Source organism: Chaetodon auriga, chromosome 2, assembly GCF_051107435.1.
Source record: "Chaetodon auriga isolate fChaAug3 chromosome 2, fChaAug3.hap1, whole genome shotgun sequence".
Taxonomy (NCBI): domain Eukaryota; kingdom Metazoa; phylum Chordata; class Actinopteri; order Chaetodontiformes; family Chaetodontidae; genus Chaetodon; species Chaetodon auriga.
In genome coordinates, this window is record NC_135075.1 from 18,555,632 (window position 1) to 18,574,524 (window position 18,893).

Consider the following 18,893-nt stretch of genomic DNA (forward strand, 5'->3'; position numbering starts at 1 on the left):
ATAACAGGCGATTAATTGGCTAATGGATTTTTTCTTTTCCAAATTACCATAATTATATCAGTCACGATCAGTCAACCTCTAATGTAAAGGTATTTGAGTGAAACCTCACATCTCATAATCGAGTATATACTGTACATGCAATGTCAAACAAGTAGTGGCTACTTTGTTGGCCATGCAAGTACAACTTCCTGGTGGTTAATGAACCAGTTTCAGAGAAATAACTGGACAAAGTGCAGCTAAAGGCACAATAACAATAAAAACAAAAAAAAACAACAAGCAAATTAAAGTTAAGGCTTTAGTTAGATAAGTACATTAACCATAACACACAGTAAAACCTGACAAACCCAATGACTGCTGCAATATGGGAACAACAAATATATATTTTTTTAATTTTAACTGAAACTGTACAGTTTGTTTTGATGTAAAATATAGATTTAAATGTCCTTTTCACAGAGTGACCTTGTATCTTGTACAGATGATCAGGTTGTAACCACTACAAAGAACAGTGGCACTGATTATCAGTTGATTGATAAATGAGAAACACTTACTGGTTCCAACTTATCAAATGTAGAGATTTACTGCTTTGTTTCTGTTTTATATGGTTGGAGATTTAATCTTTTTTTTTTTTTTGGACCACTGGATGGACAAAACAATTAATATGTAGACATCACCTGAAGCTCTGAGTGCCTGTGATTAATCCCCAGAATAACTGATAAGGGAAAAGATCGCTGAATTGCCCTTTGAAAAAAGATATAAAAGTTTGCAATATACTACAAACTGTAAGAGAAGGCATTTCAGCTAACAGCTAATTGCTAGTAACATGCAAAGGTCTAAACTGAATTGCGAAAGCTTCAAAGTTTTCATTCGATGATATATTATCAACCAAGTCAATCGAAAAGTAAGTCCATCCACAGCAGCAGCGGTGTTTTATATGCTCATGAAAAAACTACCAGAAAGCCATAACATATCATGTATGTCATGATATAAACATGTTCATACCATTACAATAGGTATAATGGAGATAAAGCCTGATCCGCGTGTGCAGTGGACATGTGCTCTTTACACTGAGGTGGAATGAAGCATCACTCTAAATGAGAGCAGATTAAAGCAGCAACATTCACCGGCACCCCACCCTCACAACCTGCCATCACCCATAAATCTAAAAGAAATGCATTATACAAGCAATGAACACAATGACATATTCTGCGTTGTGGTGATTGTATTTTGCTCCTTTTGCAGCAGTCTGGTAAAGGAGTCTCATTGGAATTCATGAAATAGTTTTATCATGGCGCAGCGCTGCAAAATCAATACATTAACTGCGCCGGGGGGCTAACTCTCTCAGGAGATTGTGTTTATGCACCCTGACCCATTCCACAAAATGTTGTGTATTACATTTAAATTGGAGGAATTATCTATTACATACATTTCAGAAACATGCAATGGATGCATGTAGCATGATACATGGAGTGGCTCGGGCTCATTTTAACATGCAGGAGCAGCAAGTGCGTTTTTTTTTTATTTTGTTGTTGTTGACGATGTTGATTGGTCAATTGTAAAGTGCATATAGATAATAAGTAGGATGTATATGCAGTGCCATCTGTATTGTGTGTGTTTGTTCATTGTAATGTGTGAACTTTCTTCACAGTTGAGGCTCTGATATGAATGCATCATGTACAGTAGATGTAAGCAGAGTAGCTGCAGAATAATGGGAGAACTGCATATAACACAGAGAGACTGCTAGTATCTGTGTGTGTGTGCGCGCGCATGTAGGTGTGTTTGTGTGCATTGTCCCATGTGTGCGTGGATTTGTGTTGTGCTGATGGGCTTATTATTTTATGGACTACTGCTCTCTTAGTGCTCCTGTGGATGTGGCAGGCGAATAAAGATTGAATTAAGATAAAAATATAGGAGGACGGCGCCCAGAGAGCCTGCAGGAGAAAGAGATGTTGTCTGCCGTTTATTTATTCCACTTTTCTGTTGATTATTGGAAGTGTTGGCACCAAGATTCACATTTCCATATTTTCGGTTATGCCTAAGAAGAACAAACACAAAATTTTATGCTCAATTTTTCAACCACTTTCCTTTCTAAAAAAAAAAAGAAAAGAAAAGAATATTGAATTAATCATGCATTTTGGAATAAATCAGCATCAATTATTAGCAGACTAGTGTTAGTCTGTTACTGTTGCTCTGTGAGATGGAATAAAAAGTCTCCAGCTGTGTCTCTCACATCTTGGCTCAAACTGAAATGTCAAATATGTTACTGGGACTAAAACTGCTAAAGCTTTGTGTCACCTTCAGTCTCACCAATAACACACTGGTCTTTCTCGTGACTCTGCCTCTGCCTGAAGTGAAGTGGGGCGAAGAGAGTGAAAGGAGGAGGATGCAAAGCTCTAGATATTGGGAATGGTATTTTAGGGGAGCCTCAGCTTCAAGGATTGACCAGCAGTCATAATATTTACAAAGAGGTTAGATTGACTTTTTGAAGAAATCAATATGTGATATAGACTACATGCTGTTGTGAGCCTGGGAGGTAATGGGATCTTTGCAACGCTTGGCTAACAGGACTCCATGCCTGTCTCTGGTTATTTCTCTCTTGGCCCTTTCACTTTTCCCTCTCCCTCGCTTCACCCTCTGCTTCGCTTCCCTTGATAACACGAACAGACATTATAATGGACAAATGTTAATAATTAATGTCAGAGCAATTGGAGACAATTAAGTGTGTTGACTGGACCATTAATTTTCCTGGGGCCATCAGTGGGGGTGCAGACGAGGAGAGAGCCCATCTGTGGAGGCAGGCGGCCCTCCGATTTTTTTTTTCCTCAGAGGAGCACCTGGTCAGTCACGCCGCCATCCATCCGTCCCAGGAAAGCTACAGGTCTGTTGCACTACAAACCGGCCATGAATCCTGGCCGCTACCTTCACTCTTCATAGTAAATCACATCTTTGACAGGGGGGCTCTTCCTGGAGACGGAGTCAGGGCAAACCTTACTGAAGCATGTTCCTGCGATCGCGTCTGTGCATTTCAGTTGCTCTGGTCGTATTTGTGGAGCTGCAGTATCTTTCTGGCATATCAGTCCAAGTGATCTGATGTATCTTTGAGTTTGTGAGGGGAGGAGAGTTGATAGGTGTGTGGGAGGATGTGTGAAACTGTGCGTCTGTGCTTATACATTATTTATTCTACATGCATATACATTTATTTTGGCCTGTATGTCATTTAAACCTGCAAGTTTATCCATATTCACCGCTACCTACATTATTGGATCCAAGGGGCATGATTTTTTTTTTTTTTTTTTTTTTCCCTTTTTCGCCATTGCTGTGTAACATTTTGCAGTCTGTGACCACTCTGGTCTACTTGTGCAACTGTTTTGTCGTCTAGTATCAATGTTCATAGGCTATTTAATGATGAAGTTGACTGTGTGTGTCTCTCTGCTGCCCTGGGAAACACCCATCCAGACACGTGAAGCCTAGATTCTGTTTCCACAAACATGCCCCCAAAAAGGGGAAAAAAATATATACACAACAGCTGTAGCATCATTTTATGAGATTTAGCATTTTATGAGATTTAGCGAGGAGAATTTCAACCTCAGTTTGCCTATAACACCAAGTGGATGCCTGAGTTGTGTTCATCTTAGCGTCGCCTTGTGCCAACGCTCATGCTGTTTGTGTTACTGTCCTCATGACGGATGCTGCTATCCACTGCCGTCACCCCTGTGGACTGTTTTCGTAATGTGTGCGATTGGCCGTCCTCTCCAGAGACTGTCAGTCGAAGAGACGGCACGTTAGACTGTAATCACACGAGTCTGACCTGACATATCGTGACACTCGCTGCCACGGCCCCGCCACTCAGCGTGGCTGGGCACAAGTTGCTAAGCAACGGGCCACGGGAATGTCGAAGGCTCCGACGTGAGGAGAAGCTCGGCAGAAGTGACAAACATGGAGGACCGGGGCGGGTGACAAGGTGTTCCTCTGCGCAGAAATACACCTCTTCCTCTGTCTAACCTTGTCACACATGCTGCTGCTGCTGCTCAGCATTCCCCTCATATTTCTTGTTGCTCGTTCCTTCATGTCTGCGGGATGTGTCCCCCCCGTCAAAACACGTGTAGGAGAATTAAACTCGGGCGTACTTCAGTTGTTGTGCTGACAGATCAGAGACAGGATCCTTGTTTTAACTTACCCTGCTACACAGTGCCTTGTGTTTTCCAGCATGTTTCTTGGTCATAGTGATGGCTACTATGACAGTCGAGAGAAATTGGCAGTGAACGCCTCGTTAGTCTGATGATTATATACATATACACACTGAGATTGAACTTTGTACAGTAAGGACGATGTACCGTGATTTTAATTTATCTGAATCTTAGTTTTAGATGGTTCTTGCCAGCAGTTTTAGTTTGGAGTATTTAAATTATTTCCTATCTTTTAGTAACCAGGTCTTGTCACTTAGGATTGGAGCATCATTTTTTCATGCATGAATAAACTGAACCTTGACTGGGCCTTTAAACACCACATCACATGAGCGACTGAGGTTACATTTAAATTGTTTCTAATGATGAATGCATTCATTCTCGATATGATGTGACTGACTTTAAAGACTGTGCATTTTGGATCATCATATGAACTTAATCAGAACGTAAAGGCTTCCTGCCTTTTGTTTGTTTGGTCTGAGCTTGTTGACTTCATCTGACAAGCCTGGCCTGACCTCAAACAGCCACTCAGACTGAGTTGGACCGAGACAGAGATGGAAAACGGGGTCAGGTCTAATCAACATTGCTGTCATGATTATGTCCAGTTCACTCCAACCTGTAACCAGGCAACAGGCAGGGCTGCCACAAAGCCGATGTGACAGCGGCAGGTAGATTGAACGTGGAAGGGTGGACAGGAAGCTCGGCAGGGTGGGTGAGGGGGCTGCTTGGCCCAATGCAGCCTAGTTCTGTCCAGCCCGTCACCCTCGCCAGCCCCGGCCCTCTGTGCACAGATCAGCTGTTGCGCAGAGAACCACGGGCAAAGGTGGTTCTTTAAACAGAAACATTAGCCTCTATCTTGTTTTGTTCTTGTAGCAAAAGACAATGCATCAACATTATCACTTACTGAGATAAATACAGGGCAGGAAAGCGTTTTGATCTTATTCCATTAAAGAATATCTGTTAGCCAGAGCCAGAGACAAAACACTGTACAGGAATCCTAATGTAAGGCTGGATTTAAGCCTTTCCTTTGTACATTCACAAAGCCCTCTAATGTGCAGATATGCCTTAAGCAGCCAATTTAGGAAAAACACATTACAAAAATGATGTCCTTTTAAAAACTTCTCCTCTATAAAGGAATCATCAGAAGCATTTTTAGAATAGCAATAACATTGTATTTAAGCGTAGTGCAGTTAAGTAAGCACATGTAATACTTCAAAATAGAAAAACAGTCCTTTTCACTCCGAGGCAAAGATTTATAAAGATTACATAGATGAAAAGACCTCAAATGATCTTTACAACAAAACAGTGTAACACTTTTTATTAAGTATCGTCACCAAAATATATTATATATATGTATTTTACCATAGCCCAAACAACTAATCAATTAATTGAAAAAATAATGAACAGATTAATTGACAATGAAAACTGTTAGTTGCAGCCCTAAATAAGTACTTAGAAGGAGCCAATATGCTACTAATATGCACGCCAATGAGGAAATAGCTAATGTTGAATATGTATACCTTAAAATAAAGGCATACGCAGTGTATGGGCACAAAATTACACCTCCATTATAACACACACAAATCAAAAATCAAATGTGTTTGCAGCATGTGTGTAGACCCAGATCAGATCAGAACAGTTTGTCACAATTTTAAGACAGCATGACAGTGCTGCTGCTGACAGCACAGGTGTTGCAATGACAAGTTAAATTTTGGCAATTTTCTGCACTTTTACTCTGCGGCTGCTGATGCTGTTTGTATGGGTTAGAGGCTGTCTGCTCTGAGCTACACAATCCTCTGCACTCTCAACGCTCAGCTGAACTCACCTGGTGCCCAAAACTCACACTTTCCACCACTCATCTGGGCTGGGATGATGCAGCAATTTAGTATGAATATTACTTTGAAATGTGTCGCATTTATTTAAGAATTTACCACATCTCGAGCTGTCAAAGACTTAGTCATCATGACTAAAACTGTTTTAAAACATACTTTATATCTATTGATGCCATCAGTGAGGAACCTCTTAAACACCAAACTCAACTTTTCCTCTTCCATTTTTATTAAAAGCTGGCCTGAGCCTGTTTTTTGGATGGTGATTCAAACTATAACATTTGTGACTAACATTATTCAGAAGCACAGTACATCCAGGGTTACCAGTGTAATTTTCTCTAACACAATTAATGCCCCGGAAGAGTAAAATTTGTGTCGATTTAGGAAATAAATGCTTCTGAAATTTAGGTTAAAACATGATGAGGATAATGGATGTTGTTTTAGTATTCATCCTAAAATGGCCAGTAGGCTAATCACTGAGATTACGGGGACAAAAAAAACCTTACGAGTACATCGTGAAGATGGCACTCACCATGGTCTTCTGCGGACGTCGTACAGGTCAATCTTGTTGGGTGCCCTCCATGGAGTGGCTGGAGAGAGCAGGAAAATAAGTTAAAGGCAGTACAGTGCGGTGCAGGATATGTCAGATCAGATTAGATCAAAGTAATCATAATTTCATTCTGTCTATCCAGTTACCAGGTACAGCCATCTGATAAGAGATTGCCAATGTTCTGCAGCCGAGGAGCCCTAGGGTCAATTTAGACTTTATCTTGCCGTGAGTTATAAGGCAGATTGTTGACTCAGTACCCTGCAGCCTACCTGGGTAGTATCGGGTCACTCCTGTGGCACTGCCAAACACCTGCCAGCGCAGAGAGCTGTCCTCCCGACGGTTATCAATGAAGACCCTCTCCAGTGCCTGGGTCCAGTTTAACTCATTTAGGATGACTGGGGCTGTTGGAGCACACAGATGCAAACATATAAACATGCGCAATTCACACTGGTGAAATGGCATTTATAGTTAAGGCTCATTGTTTTATGGTTAACCAGTTTACGTAGAGAAGTGCTCAGTTATTCAAAAGAAGAAGACAAGTTGAAACAGGTTTTTATGCAGATTTTCATGTCCCAATGCATCCAGACATTTTTGGGATTCCTGCTGCAAGAGGACACTATAAACCCCGGTTTCCAAATAAACACGGTCCTCCTGCAATGAGCACAACTCAGAATACGCTTCTGGTTATAAAGATGAAAAAAAAAAAGTGAGAGGAAATGTAAATGAGTAGCTGATTATGTGCCATAGTCCCTCAAAGTATTAAAAAAAACCACTCAACCACAGGTGCTGAAAATAGTTTTTTATAATCCGATTTAAACAGTTTTGCATTATTGATTTTTTTGCACCATATTCAAAATAAACACAGATAAATTCCCTGATTTTGAAATGAAAAAACCCCTCAAATATTTAGCCCTAAATATAGTGTAACCAAAGTTCCCTGTTGGGAACCCAAAGGTCAACTCCCCTTGAAGAACAACCTTGTCTGCGACAGCAGCAGCGAGCCGAGGACATAAGAACGGATGTACGCAGGCGGCTCGACCGGCGGTCGCCATCTGAGCAGGGCATCAGTCTAATCTGGGTGATCTCTGAGGAGAGCAGAGGAGGAATCTGACATGACCTTGGAGGAGGTCATGTGTCAGCATATGGAGGCAGAAGAATCTGTTTTTTTGTTTTTTTTTTTGCAGAGAAACACAAACTGCCTCTGCAAAAAAGCACGAAGGTGTGTTTGTGTTCGAGGATGTGTGGGTGCTGGATGATCGGGAGAGACGAGAGGAGAAAGAGGTGAAGACAGAAAGACAGAGAGTGCTGCTCTGCTCGTGCATGTGCGGCTCCACGCGTCGACTTGTGTGTTTGGAGTTAAACCGTGGGGTCGCGGATATATCTCACAGGTCAGCGGTGCTGCGTAAAATGGATTTATGGTTGTGGAGAGAAGTATTCATCATCTAGTCAACAAGAAGTGGAATAACACGCTGCTGGTGGTGGAATAACACGACGACCACGCCAGCACGCCTCTTGTTTCCTCTCTCCAGCAGACGTCCATAACTCATATCGTATTTACACTGTCCTCCTTCTTCTGCTTTCCCTTTTTGATCCGCACTATGTTTTCTCTATCCTTACAACATGAAAAAAAAAAAAGAAAACATCCACACACACAAACCGAAAACACCTTCAGTCTGAGTTTAATAGCGGACGTGAAGTCAGAGGACGGGGAGTGCAGAGGTTTAATAGCCACCTGATTAAAGAGGAAACAAGACGAGGCAGTGAGCTGAAGACAACTTCACTTGCTTCTCTGATTTAATTACTGAGCCAACCAGAGCTACAAGCCTCTGAACTGTCAAGTCCAGCTTTTCCCTACCACTCGTTTGAATTTCACACAAATAAACGATCATTATCCACTTTTCCCATGCTTTTCAATTACTGCTCAGCCTCAGACGAGCTGTCAGTACAGAGGTAAGAAACACGCCTCTGACCTCCTCCCCATCCCCTGCTCGCCTCCTGTAAGCTGAAAGATTTCTTCAGCTGAATGCTTCCTTCCACGTTGCTAAACTCGCTCTAAAACCGCAGCTAAGAACAAAAGCGAAGTTTCATTACTCTCTAGCATCCTGTAAAAGAAATGCACGCGAACACACACACGCTCACGACTGCAGCACTAAGCAGTGTCTGGAGGATAGGAATATATGAAAGCCAAATTGCTGCCATCACCAAGGGGAGCTCCTCAACATGTTTTTCTCAAAATTCATAGACATAAATACAAAGGAAGAATGGAGAAGGATCGAGGCAGCCCTACAGATGGGGATAAACATAAAAACCTAGAGAGAGGGGGAGGACGATTGATGGAAAGCAACACAGAAATTAACACGAATGAGTGACTGCTTTCACAGCCTGAGAAGGCAATTTCTCGCCCGTGAGAGAGGAGGGGAGGGAAAAAAAAAAACAGAAACAAACTTCACCTTAAACTCCTTAATTGAAAATGGCAGAATCGAAGACACCATTGAGGTCAAAGAATTGATTATTTGAAGGCAGCAAATGTCAGATCACCTTTGTGCTTTGCTTCGCAGGTGAGCAACCAGCTGGATAACCACAAGTTGTCACAGTTCTGGGGTTGTTAGGCAGCACTATCATTTTAAAACTTAATTTTTCATTTATTGGATGGCAATATTCAATTTCTTATCAATCGAATGTGTTGTCAGCTTTTTCTTTGTGTGGTTGTTTGACAATTTCTTCCTGAAAAAATGTCTGCCAGGGACATTTGTGCAACAAACTTTATTGCATTCTACCAGAATTGGAAAGTAAAAGAGCTTTATGTTCTATCTTTGACAGTGTTTACATTTGCCAAGAGTCCAGATGGTGTGAAGAACTAGAAAGATTGAACTAGGAGAAAGAAATTAGTGAGACTCTCAGTGTCTCTTCTATTTTCACCACGATTTTGCAAACTTGCCGCGGTCGCTCCCATGACTCCGATTCACTTGGGAGACACCAGTGGCTATATATTACTGATGTTTGTGAGTGGAGATTATCGGGGAACCAAACCATGCATTTCAATTTCATCTGGGCCGTGCAATACTCTGTGGTCAAAGAGCCATCTGATTAATGTGTAAAAAGTATTATCCTTTAAGCATGAGCTATCAGAGCAGGCTGCTGTGGCGGCAGTGAAGTCCTGGGTGCTCTTATCTGGAGAGGCACTGGTTCTGTAATGATAGCTGTCCCAGACAGGCCAAGGGCAAAGAGACATCCTGCGACCTCTGTTTAAAACTAGCACCATCTCAGCTACCTTGACTAACATCAAGGTATTAACCAAACTCTGGCTATGCAGGAATTGCAATGCAGGGATTATCAGCCGCACTGCTGCCAAGGGCTGCAAACACACACACACACACACACACACACACACACACACACACACACACACACACACACACACATACATACAAGCTTCAGTGTGTTTCCTGAATTTTTGTGTGTTCATGATGGATCCTACTGATGGTGCCAATTGTGTTTGTGTGTCTTTGTTCACACCCAAGTGTGGCTCAGTCTTTCAGGCCCTCCTGCAGATATGAGCCACCTCTGCCGTCGGGACAATTCTGCAAACACACACACACACACACACACACACACACACACACACACACACACACACACACACAACTGCACATCTGCAGGTGATCTCTCCAGAAAAACGGGCACATCACAGATAAGAGAACACAGCAAACTAATTCTCTTTGATTTATTCAGTGAGGATATGCCGTGACTTCTCTGGACAGTTGATAAAAAGACAAATTTCCCCTGGGGGGGAAATATGCTCACACAAGCAGACAGGGCCTCCGAGCGCTGCGTTGGGCTCATCTTTCACGTGAAACGTGCCTCTCTCTGATATCTTTAAAAGGTAATTCATCAACGCGCCGCTCCCCTGACATTTAGAGCACCCTTGGCTTTGCCCCTTTATGGAGCAAGACTGCACACCAAGTAGGGAAACAATTATGAGTGGGATTTATGGAGCATCTCTGTGTGAGATCATTTCTCAACCCCTCCCAACCTCCACCACCACCACCTCTATCCTATGACCCCACCCCCCAACCTCTCATACACACATTATTCACACTGATGTACTCGAGATAAAGAGCTGTCCAAACCGATCCGCGCCTTATGCCCTGTATTAATCCAACATTATATAAATAGGTTCATGCGTTTACTGTACACACAGAGCGGAAAAAAACGCAGAGCGGCCTGTGATATATCCTGGTGAAACACAAGTGGTCCCTCATAAGAAATCCATAATGTTAATAGCTAAAGCTATTAGCTAAGTCCCCTTGAAGAGTCATAACCATTATCACTGTCATTGTCATAAAGCGTTTACATATTCTACTTTTTAAACAGAGTGACTAAGTGGTGGTGCTGTAGTTCAATTCTACTTACTTTGACATATAGGTGACATAAAAAAAAAATAAAAAAAAAATACGTAGAAGCTTATTTTAATCTTGGTGAGTTCATATTCAGACAGCATATTTTCCCAAAGTCAGATCTGAAAGGGAAGGTTATTATTCACACACTGCATGTTCAGGTAATGCATAAGAGTGAACATTTTTTATCATTCACTGACAATTCAAAGCTTCCCACATGATGTTTGCCAGTAAAATCAAGTAAGAGACTCAGATCAGAGAGCTACTGGTCATTTCCCTGAAAGGCTTAGTTACACTAATTACAAAAGACATATTTTAGCCTTGTGTAATCCAGCCATGCAGAATGTTGCATAGTCTGGATCCAATTTTTCTGCATTCTGAAACAATGGAGGTAATTGAATAGGATTTGTTTGTGGTGCTCACACCACTGAAAAGTGACATTTACGAAATTAAACAGCAACACGACTTTCCAGCAACAGTGTCCCAGTTAACGCTGTTAATTTGAAGACCTCACTGTGAGCAGTTTTCAAATAACTCTCCAGATAAGTGAGAAAATGGTTTTCCTTTTTGGATAATTTGGGTGAACCGATATTATAAAACAGGCACTTTGATAAACGTGCAGACCAGCATCTTTGCATCTGCATGTACAGTATCACCTCCTCTTGTGTCCCTCTGGATCGTCAACCCACTCCCTCTCCGTCTCCTCTCTCTGGCTTCCTCTCTGTCTCTCCTCCCTTCCTCTCCTTTCAGGGCTGCTTTGTGACCTGACTGAGTCTTAAAGAGCCTGAACCTTAAACCTTTCATCCTGCAGAGTAAACGGCAGCAACAGGAGCTGGCAGCAGCTCGCACATCCACAAAGACGAGCTAAAACAAAGTCTAAGCCTTCCCAGAGAAGAAAACGTGTCTTTTCGTAGCTTTGGTTGAGAAAAATTACATCCAGTAGATACTGTACAACCAAATTTGTATTCTTTACATGTACTAAAACAGTTTCCAAGAATTCCTTTGCAACTGAAACAGCAGCATTAACTAATTATAATTAAAATTTGCGTGCAGGATTTCAGCAGTTTCACTTGGCAATAGCATTTAGTTTGAGCAAATATGTCATTGAGGACCTCAGTTTTGCTAAATGGTAATCTCTGACTGTGAAAGGGAGGAGACAAATGGAAATTTCTCTGAGGAGGGATGATTATTCAATATACAAAATAAGACAGAAGGGAGAGATTTCACCGCACCTCCAGAGTGCTCCTCCAAATATTTTTTCTAATTAAAGAAGAGCAGTAAATAACAAACACATGAAATGTAATTTGTGAGCCTGGTGGTGAGTGAAGTGGAGTTTGCTGTGCAGACTGTTCTAATTAGTGTGCGGGTAAATGATAGTGCCCCTTCACTGGGCACACACTATAGGGGTGGATGGGTGAGGGGCAGAGAGAGAAAGATGGAGTCTGTAAAGTCAAGAACGACAGAAATACAGCCCGCAGTGTTTATACTGTCTTTCTTCTCTTTTGGTTTAACTTTAAATCCCATTTCCCTTATCCCCCCTCTCTCGATTGCTTTCTTCTTTCTTCTTTTTTTTTATTGCCACTTCCACTCTTTTTCTCTTTTTTTTTTTTTTTTGTCCACAAATCACTTTTGCTTTTTTTCCACACATTTAAATCTGGTTTGATGTTGAGAGGGGCTGAGTTGATCTCCAGTGTGGCGTGAGTTGGTTGACAGGGAAGCTTCCTCCGCTGGAAGGAACCTGGGGCATGTGAGACGAATACAGGCTGCACGTACTGTACGCGCACACACGCACGCACACACACACACACACACACAAAGACGGCATTTTACATTTAGCTGAAGCAAATCTCAAGATTCACAGCTTCTAACTTTAAGATGACAGATGTGGCGTGCAGTAACATGGGAACACTCACTAATTGGAACCGCGGCGTATAATTCGACTACATAACAAAGCATAACTCTCATTCCTCTCATTATCACGTCCCCTTCCTTTTGTGAACAGACCTGAGACTGTCTATCAAAAGTCGCCTTTGTCCCTCCAGTACCAGGCGAGCTGACTTCTCTCCAGATCCATTTTAAAAGATGAGAGACTTCAGAGGTAGTTTCACTCAAATGAAACCCCGCAGATGCAAATCTTTCTCCTCTTTTCAAATCTCATTCGACACTGCAATGACTCTCTATCTGCTGTATCTGTTGCACTCAATTTTCCACTGCACATTGCATACAGCCCATGCAATTTGCTCTTTACAAAGGTGAACAGGAGGATTTTTTGCCAGGAGCTTCCCAGAGGGGATCCAACCACGGACCAGAGAGTGCAGCAGCAAAATGGAGGCGAACAGTCAAAGGGCAGGGAGTACAAGCTTGCTGCCGGTGTCGGCACTGATCGAGGGATTTTCTTCTCTTTTGTTAATTGATGTCTCATAAATAATTGAACATTTTAACCCACTGCCTAGCCTACACATCGCTTATACTTTACATTACTGCTGACCACTCACCAAAGCATAACATTCTAGATAATTTCCTTCATAGCTTTAGATAGTTCAGGTGAAATATGCTATTGTCATGTGGCAATGCAGCTGCAGGAATGCATCAAAAACATCCTCGTCGCTGCCTTCAAGGACACTCCAACTAGGGAAATCTGAAAGTTAGCTTGAAATACATTCACGCATCAAGCTTTTGGATGGAAATGTCACAGATGAATAATGTGACCTTGTGTTTTTATTGCATGACAGAGACTCTACTGAAGCCAGCTCTTAAAGCTGCTGTAATTAATATCTTTACATTATCAAAGGATCGAATGACCACACCAGTATTCACCTGAATCTAACCATCTCTGAAGTTCCCCTCAGCTCTCTGGACCGTTTTAGCATCTTTCAGCTAATGGTTTTGGTTCACTCTCATAAGCCCTTTTTCAAGACACAGCAGCCAGATGGTTTCAGTGGGAAAGCTCTTAAAATCCTCTGTACATCACCTGCCCAGCGGCAGACAGACCATATGAACAACTAGCTGGTGAACACAGTGAGGCAGCTAAGGAGCCAGACATTTTTCTCTGGAGTTGGGAGGAGACCAAAAACTACAAGGAGAATTAATAATGGATTTACAAGTATCAGGTCAACAGAAACCAAACTCCAAAAGATTGCTGTGGCCATCTGCAGGATGTGTTAACAAGCATCTGTTAGCTAAAAAGTTGGTGATATCAGCTTAAAAGATGATTATGCCTGTGTTGCGCTAACAGCTTTTTTCTGCTGCCCTAATGGCAGAAAAAAAAATCTGTTAGTATAATTTGGAAAATGTGAAGCAAATCTAGTTTTATCATTAGTACTTAAAATATGTAAACGCACCAGTATGGTCCTACGGCTGGAGCAACTGGACGGGCAAGTACAGGCAAGGTGGTAATTGATGTGTGTGTGGAGGGTGGGGTGGGGCAGGGCAGGGTGGGGTTGGGTGGGTTAATCGCTCCATGCAAAACATTTCAGCTCTGCTCTTTCATCTGCACACACAGTTAAGCCAGTCCTCGCCATTCATTTCTGACAACCAAGTTTCTCACTGTGCCTGACTACAATAGCAAAGTGACAACATGACGTTAGGCCGCTGGAAAAGGCGCTGCATGCGGCGGATTTAAACTTCAAATTTATTGAAAGGCCTTCCCACATTCACTGGTGGGTTTGCTTTATTCCCCGCTGGGAACAGTGGCTGCTTATTCTCATACACACACGAATGTAGTCGCACACTATGTGTACACTATACACACATAATTACTACCTTTTTTAAATGGCTGATTTACAAGCCTCTACGTTTTCAACATGTTATATTGTACATGCATCTGTAGAATGACCCAATCTGGCTTAGTGTCCTCTATCTACAGTCTGAACTCGGTCCAATTACCGGCGAGATTCCACTGAATCTACAAAATAGTCGCCAGAGAATAATTTGTATATTCCCTCGCTGTTTTCATCGTTATTTTTCAGTGATTACTTTAAAGATTATATTCCCAGAGCCCTTCCTCTGCAATTATTCAGCAAATCCCTGCCTCTTCCTCACTATTTCTCTAACATTCACTGGGAGAATAAAACCTGTTTCTCCATAGACGACACCACCCACATCAATTTATTCCTTTGTGGCTGTGTTGCGATGTCCATTCTGTAATAAGCGATGATAATTAGAAGAAAACTGTATGAATGTTTGACCTAAGCTAATTAGAAAGTTTGCAGACTTGGCAGCAGGAATCAGCAGTGGGATAATGAATCATAAAATGGTTCATTACTGCGCTCAGGGAACACTCTCAATCTCAATAAACGGACATGGGGCCAAGCAGACAAATCAAACCAGGACGCATGCACTGCCTCATTTAGCTGCTGAAAGAATCACAATAAAAAAATGCTCTTTTTTTTGCTCTAAATAGTTGCTATTATTAAAGTGTCTCTCCTCCTTCGCTCTCCTCTCACAACCATCCCTTTCTATCTTTCCTTCTATCGGTGTCTTTCTCTCAGTCCATCTCCAAGGACTCCCATTTTGTTGTGACTGGCAATTCATGCTGCCATTTTCTGGAAAACAGTCAATTTATTCAGTACATTAACAATGTGTACAAATCAAAGCAAGCAATTCCAACAACACAGTGCACAAGTGCTAATAAACAACACTTGAGAATTTCACAACTGTTGAACATTATGCTGTACTTTGGACTGTGCTCCATTCTTCCCACAGTTTTCTTTTCTCTGCCTTTCCTCTGGCCTCCCCCTGAGGAACGAGCGCTGAATCTACCCACTCACACTGCTTCTCTTCTGCTAATCCTAAACCCACAGATATACTGCAGATCCAGACCTCTCCAGACCCAGAGGACAACAATCTGCCCACATTAGTTTCCTCAGACATCCTCTCCAAGGTACCCTGCAGGCTCCCACTGGTGGGACCAGAGCAAAACATGACATACAGATAATAATCCCCTTTCACCATCTCTCTAAAGCAAATGCAGCTCCCATGACATGAACCTGATGTAAATGTCTGCAAGCTGAGTTTGATAAAAGAGTACTCCACTGATTTAGCACTGAACTCCCATAACACTGTTGAACAAATGATGGACAGTTAACCGAAAAGGATCAAAATTGATGCAGCATAACCAGAGATATTGTCTTTTCTATTCCACACATCCTTCTTCCTTGTCAAAACCTAGAGCCTTCGGTACCCATGATGCATCTCGACCACTGACGCTAGCACTGGCTATTGTAGCTTTGCACAGCTAGCCTCAAGCAGAAATGAGGAGTAGGCTGCAGAGGTCTATTAAGGTCACTTCTTTCTAACTCCACACCCACAGATTTTGTTCATTGTTAAGCTACTTGAGACCTGCAAACAAACTTCCACGTGTAGAATCAGTGAAGTTCACCTTTGTTTACACTGCGTTGCATGAGCAACATCTCACAATGTATGCTTCTAATAGCTGCATTTATGGTTGGGATATCTTGTTTGGTGGCAAAGCTCCTTTAAGAGTTACTGTGCATTTGGGCTGCAACATGATTTCCAACACTGTTCATCAACAACGACTAAAATGCAGCACACATGTTTATAATGGAGTTGGCACAAAATCTGCAGTTGGCAATCTCAGCACAGCAGACCGCGCAATGGGAGCTAACAACACAACATCAATAGTAAACATTTTCCAGAGAAGAGAAAAAACTAATTCCATGCACTGTACCACCCGACTCTTCTAGTCTCCACCAGGCTCAATCAAGAGGCCTTTATTCTCTGACTCATATCTTCAGACAGGGGAACCAGAGCTGGCACAAAATGGCTCCGGGAACAATACGCAGGCCTGATTGCTCTATTGTGAGTTAGCTGTGGCCTTTGACATCTCCTCCTGAACCAAGAGTGTCTAATTCTGACAAGATTTGTCTGGAGACACAGCTGGAGGGCATTGTTACAGACAGGTGCCGTACATTGCCTGTTCAACAAAGAAGGCGACGAGCTAGACAATAACACAATGAAAAAAAAATTGCCACTGTGAAAGTGGCTGTCTGTCTGCACATGCTCTGGTTTTTGAGTCTTTAAAGAGGCAGGCAGAGAGTGTCCAAAAGGTTAGAGGTGGATAACAGAGGAAACATGCCAAGCGAAATCAGAGTCCTGGAAGGTACATGTGTTCCCTTTTGTCCATTTGGCAGCTGCAGACTGAGGAGGTTGTTATGTCCGCGGGGCAGCACGGTGCCAGGCAGGAAGGGCAGGGTCCATGAGCTGGGACGACCATGCCCACGCAGGAGAAAAAAAATACAGTGCGGATCTGGTGTGAGAGACTGTCTGTCATCTAAAATCATGTTAGTGTGCTAAAGTGCTGGCTGATACAAAAGGAGGAAGAGATTGAGCTAACATACTGAGAGGGGAGAGGTCAAGGCAAAACAGAAGACTGTCATCTATCTACGGCCCAGCGGCCTGTATGAAAACCAGGAGGAGACATCGTGCTGTGTGCGTGGCACAGGTGAAACAGCTGAAGGTGCCAACAATCTCCAACAGCATTGGGAGTCATACCATGGGTTTGACGCATGTTTTTGAAGATATCAGTTGGTGAAAAGATTTCCAAAAGCAGGTGAAGGTAAATAGTCTTCTTCTACAGCTTCATATCACTGCGATTCTCCAGAAGCATGTGCTTGTTATGCTGTACCCGTTCTGAGCAGTGCAATCAAATCCCTGAACAATGCCTGATTAAATCCCTCTGGAATGAATACTTGCCTGGTTAATTCGGTTTTACTCGGAAATATGTCACATTACGGAAGCTAAAGACGCTCTAACCGCTGTTTCACTGGGCCTTTAATGTAACTTCAGCTAAGATCAAACTCTGTCAGTGTTCAAGACCACATGTGGCTTGTTGTGTGCACTGAAGAGCCCATTTTCTATATGCTTGATTGACTGTAGTACTTTCTTACAATGAGTAGTTTTTAGAGACTGGCATTATTATGCACATTTTGTGCCACATAAAGCGGCAGAGATTTTGAGGTAAGTCAGTACGTGTGTCATTTTTAACTCTAGTGGCTAATTCAGTACGTGATGTAATTTAAGTACTTAGGTAAGTTCACTTGTCTGTGTCAGTTAAAATAAGTCAATGCTGACTTTGGTTTCAAACAGGACACAAACCCTGCTCTCCTGGGTGAAGGTCCTGTGTTTTACCAATCAATCCAACCCCGACCTGCACCATACGCTGACTTTTTGCTCTTCATACTACATCACCTTCCTCTGAGCATCTGAAATTGCCACAGATGGATTTATACTGGTGCTCGTCTCATAAAGATGATAAGGGTATCTTGTCTGTATAAGACACTGAGGAATGTGACAAAACGTCGGGGAATGAGAACAGTCTGGAACACCAATAAAGAAAAAGTTTTTGTTGTATACTTACAGCCTTTGTATATGTCTGTAGGAATCTGGACCGCACTGGCAGAGTAGTTGACCTTGTTTTTAAAATTAGGATCGTCCACAAACTCCAGCTCCAAAGACGTTGAGCTCTCCAGCGGGTTCTCCTCTTCTCCATCCTCCGCCTGCAGACACACACACACATGCGCGCACACACGCACACACACGCAAATCTGAGTGAGCACACAAATAAAAACACGTGGATTGAAAAACAGGGGAAACATGCAAATATAGTACCGCATCCTGCCACCTCCCATACTGTGGCTTTACAGCGCCCATCTGCGGCTGTGGTGCACAGAGTACATCGTCTCTCTTCTTGACTCACACATAAAATCACACAGCGTTTGAATAATGTCAAGCACAAAATATCAATTACTCTGCCTTTTGTCTGCCTTCAGATTTCGATGGTTCTATACTCTTCCTCTCATCAGAGAACAACAGCAGGTATCAGAGCAGACAATAAACAGAGAAACTCATTAGTACCCGAGATGAGTATCGCAGACACATGAGGTGCCATACAAATTAACCCCAACAATAACTAGCA

At 42.4% G+C, this 18,893-nt stretch overlaps 1 protein-coding gene across 2 annotated transcripts in view; it reads right to left on the bottom strand.

Annotated features, from left to right (window-relative positions):
• cacna2d2a (calcium channel, voltage-dependent, alpha 2/delta subunit 2a) overlaps positions 1-18,893 on the bottom strand; it is a 139,849-nt gene that overhangs the window by 29,584 nt on the left and 91,372 nt on the right. For both annotated transcript variants that reach the window (XM_076760362.1, XM_076760351.1), the window contains exons 6-8: positions 18,336-18,474; positions 6,830-6,961; positions 6,543-6,600 (exon numbers count right to left, since the gene is read on the bottom strand). In XM_076760362.1, the coding sequence (XP_076616477.1) occupies positions 6,543-6,600; positions 6,830-6,961; positions 18,336-18,474 (329 nt within the window). The remainder of the gene's footprint in view (positions 1-6,542; positions 6,601-6,829; positions 6,962-18,335; positions 18,475-18,893) is intronic.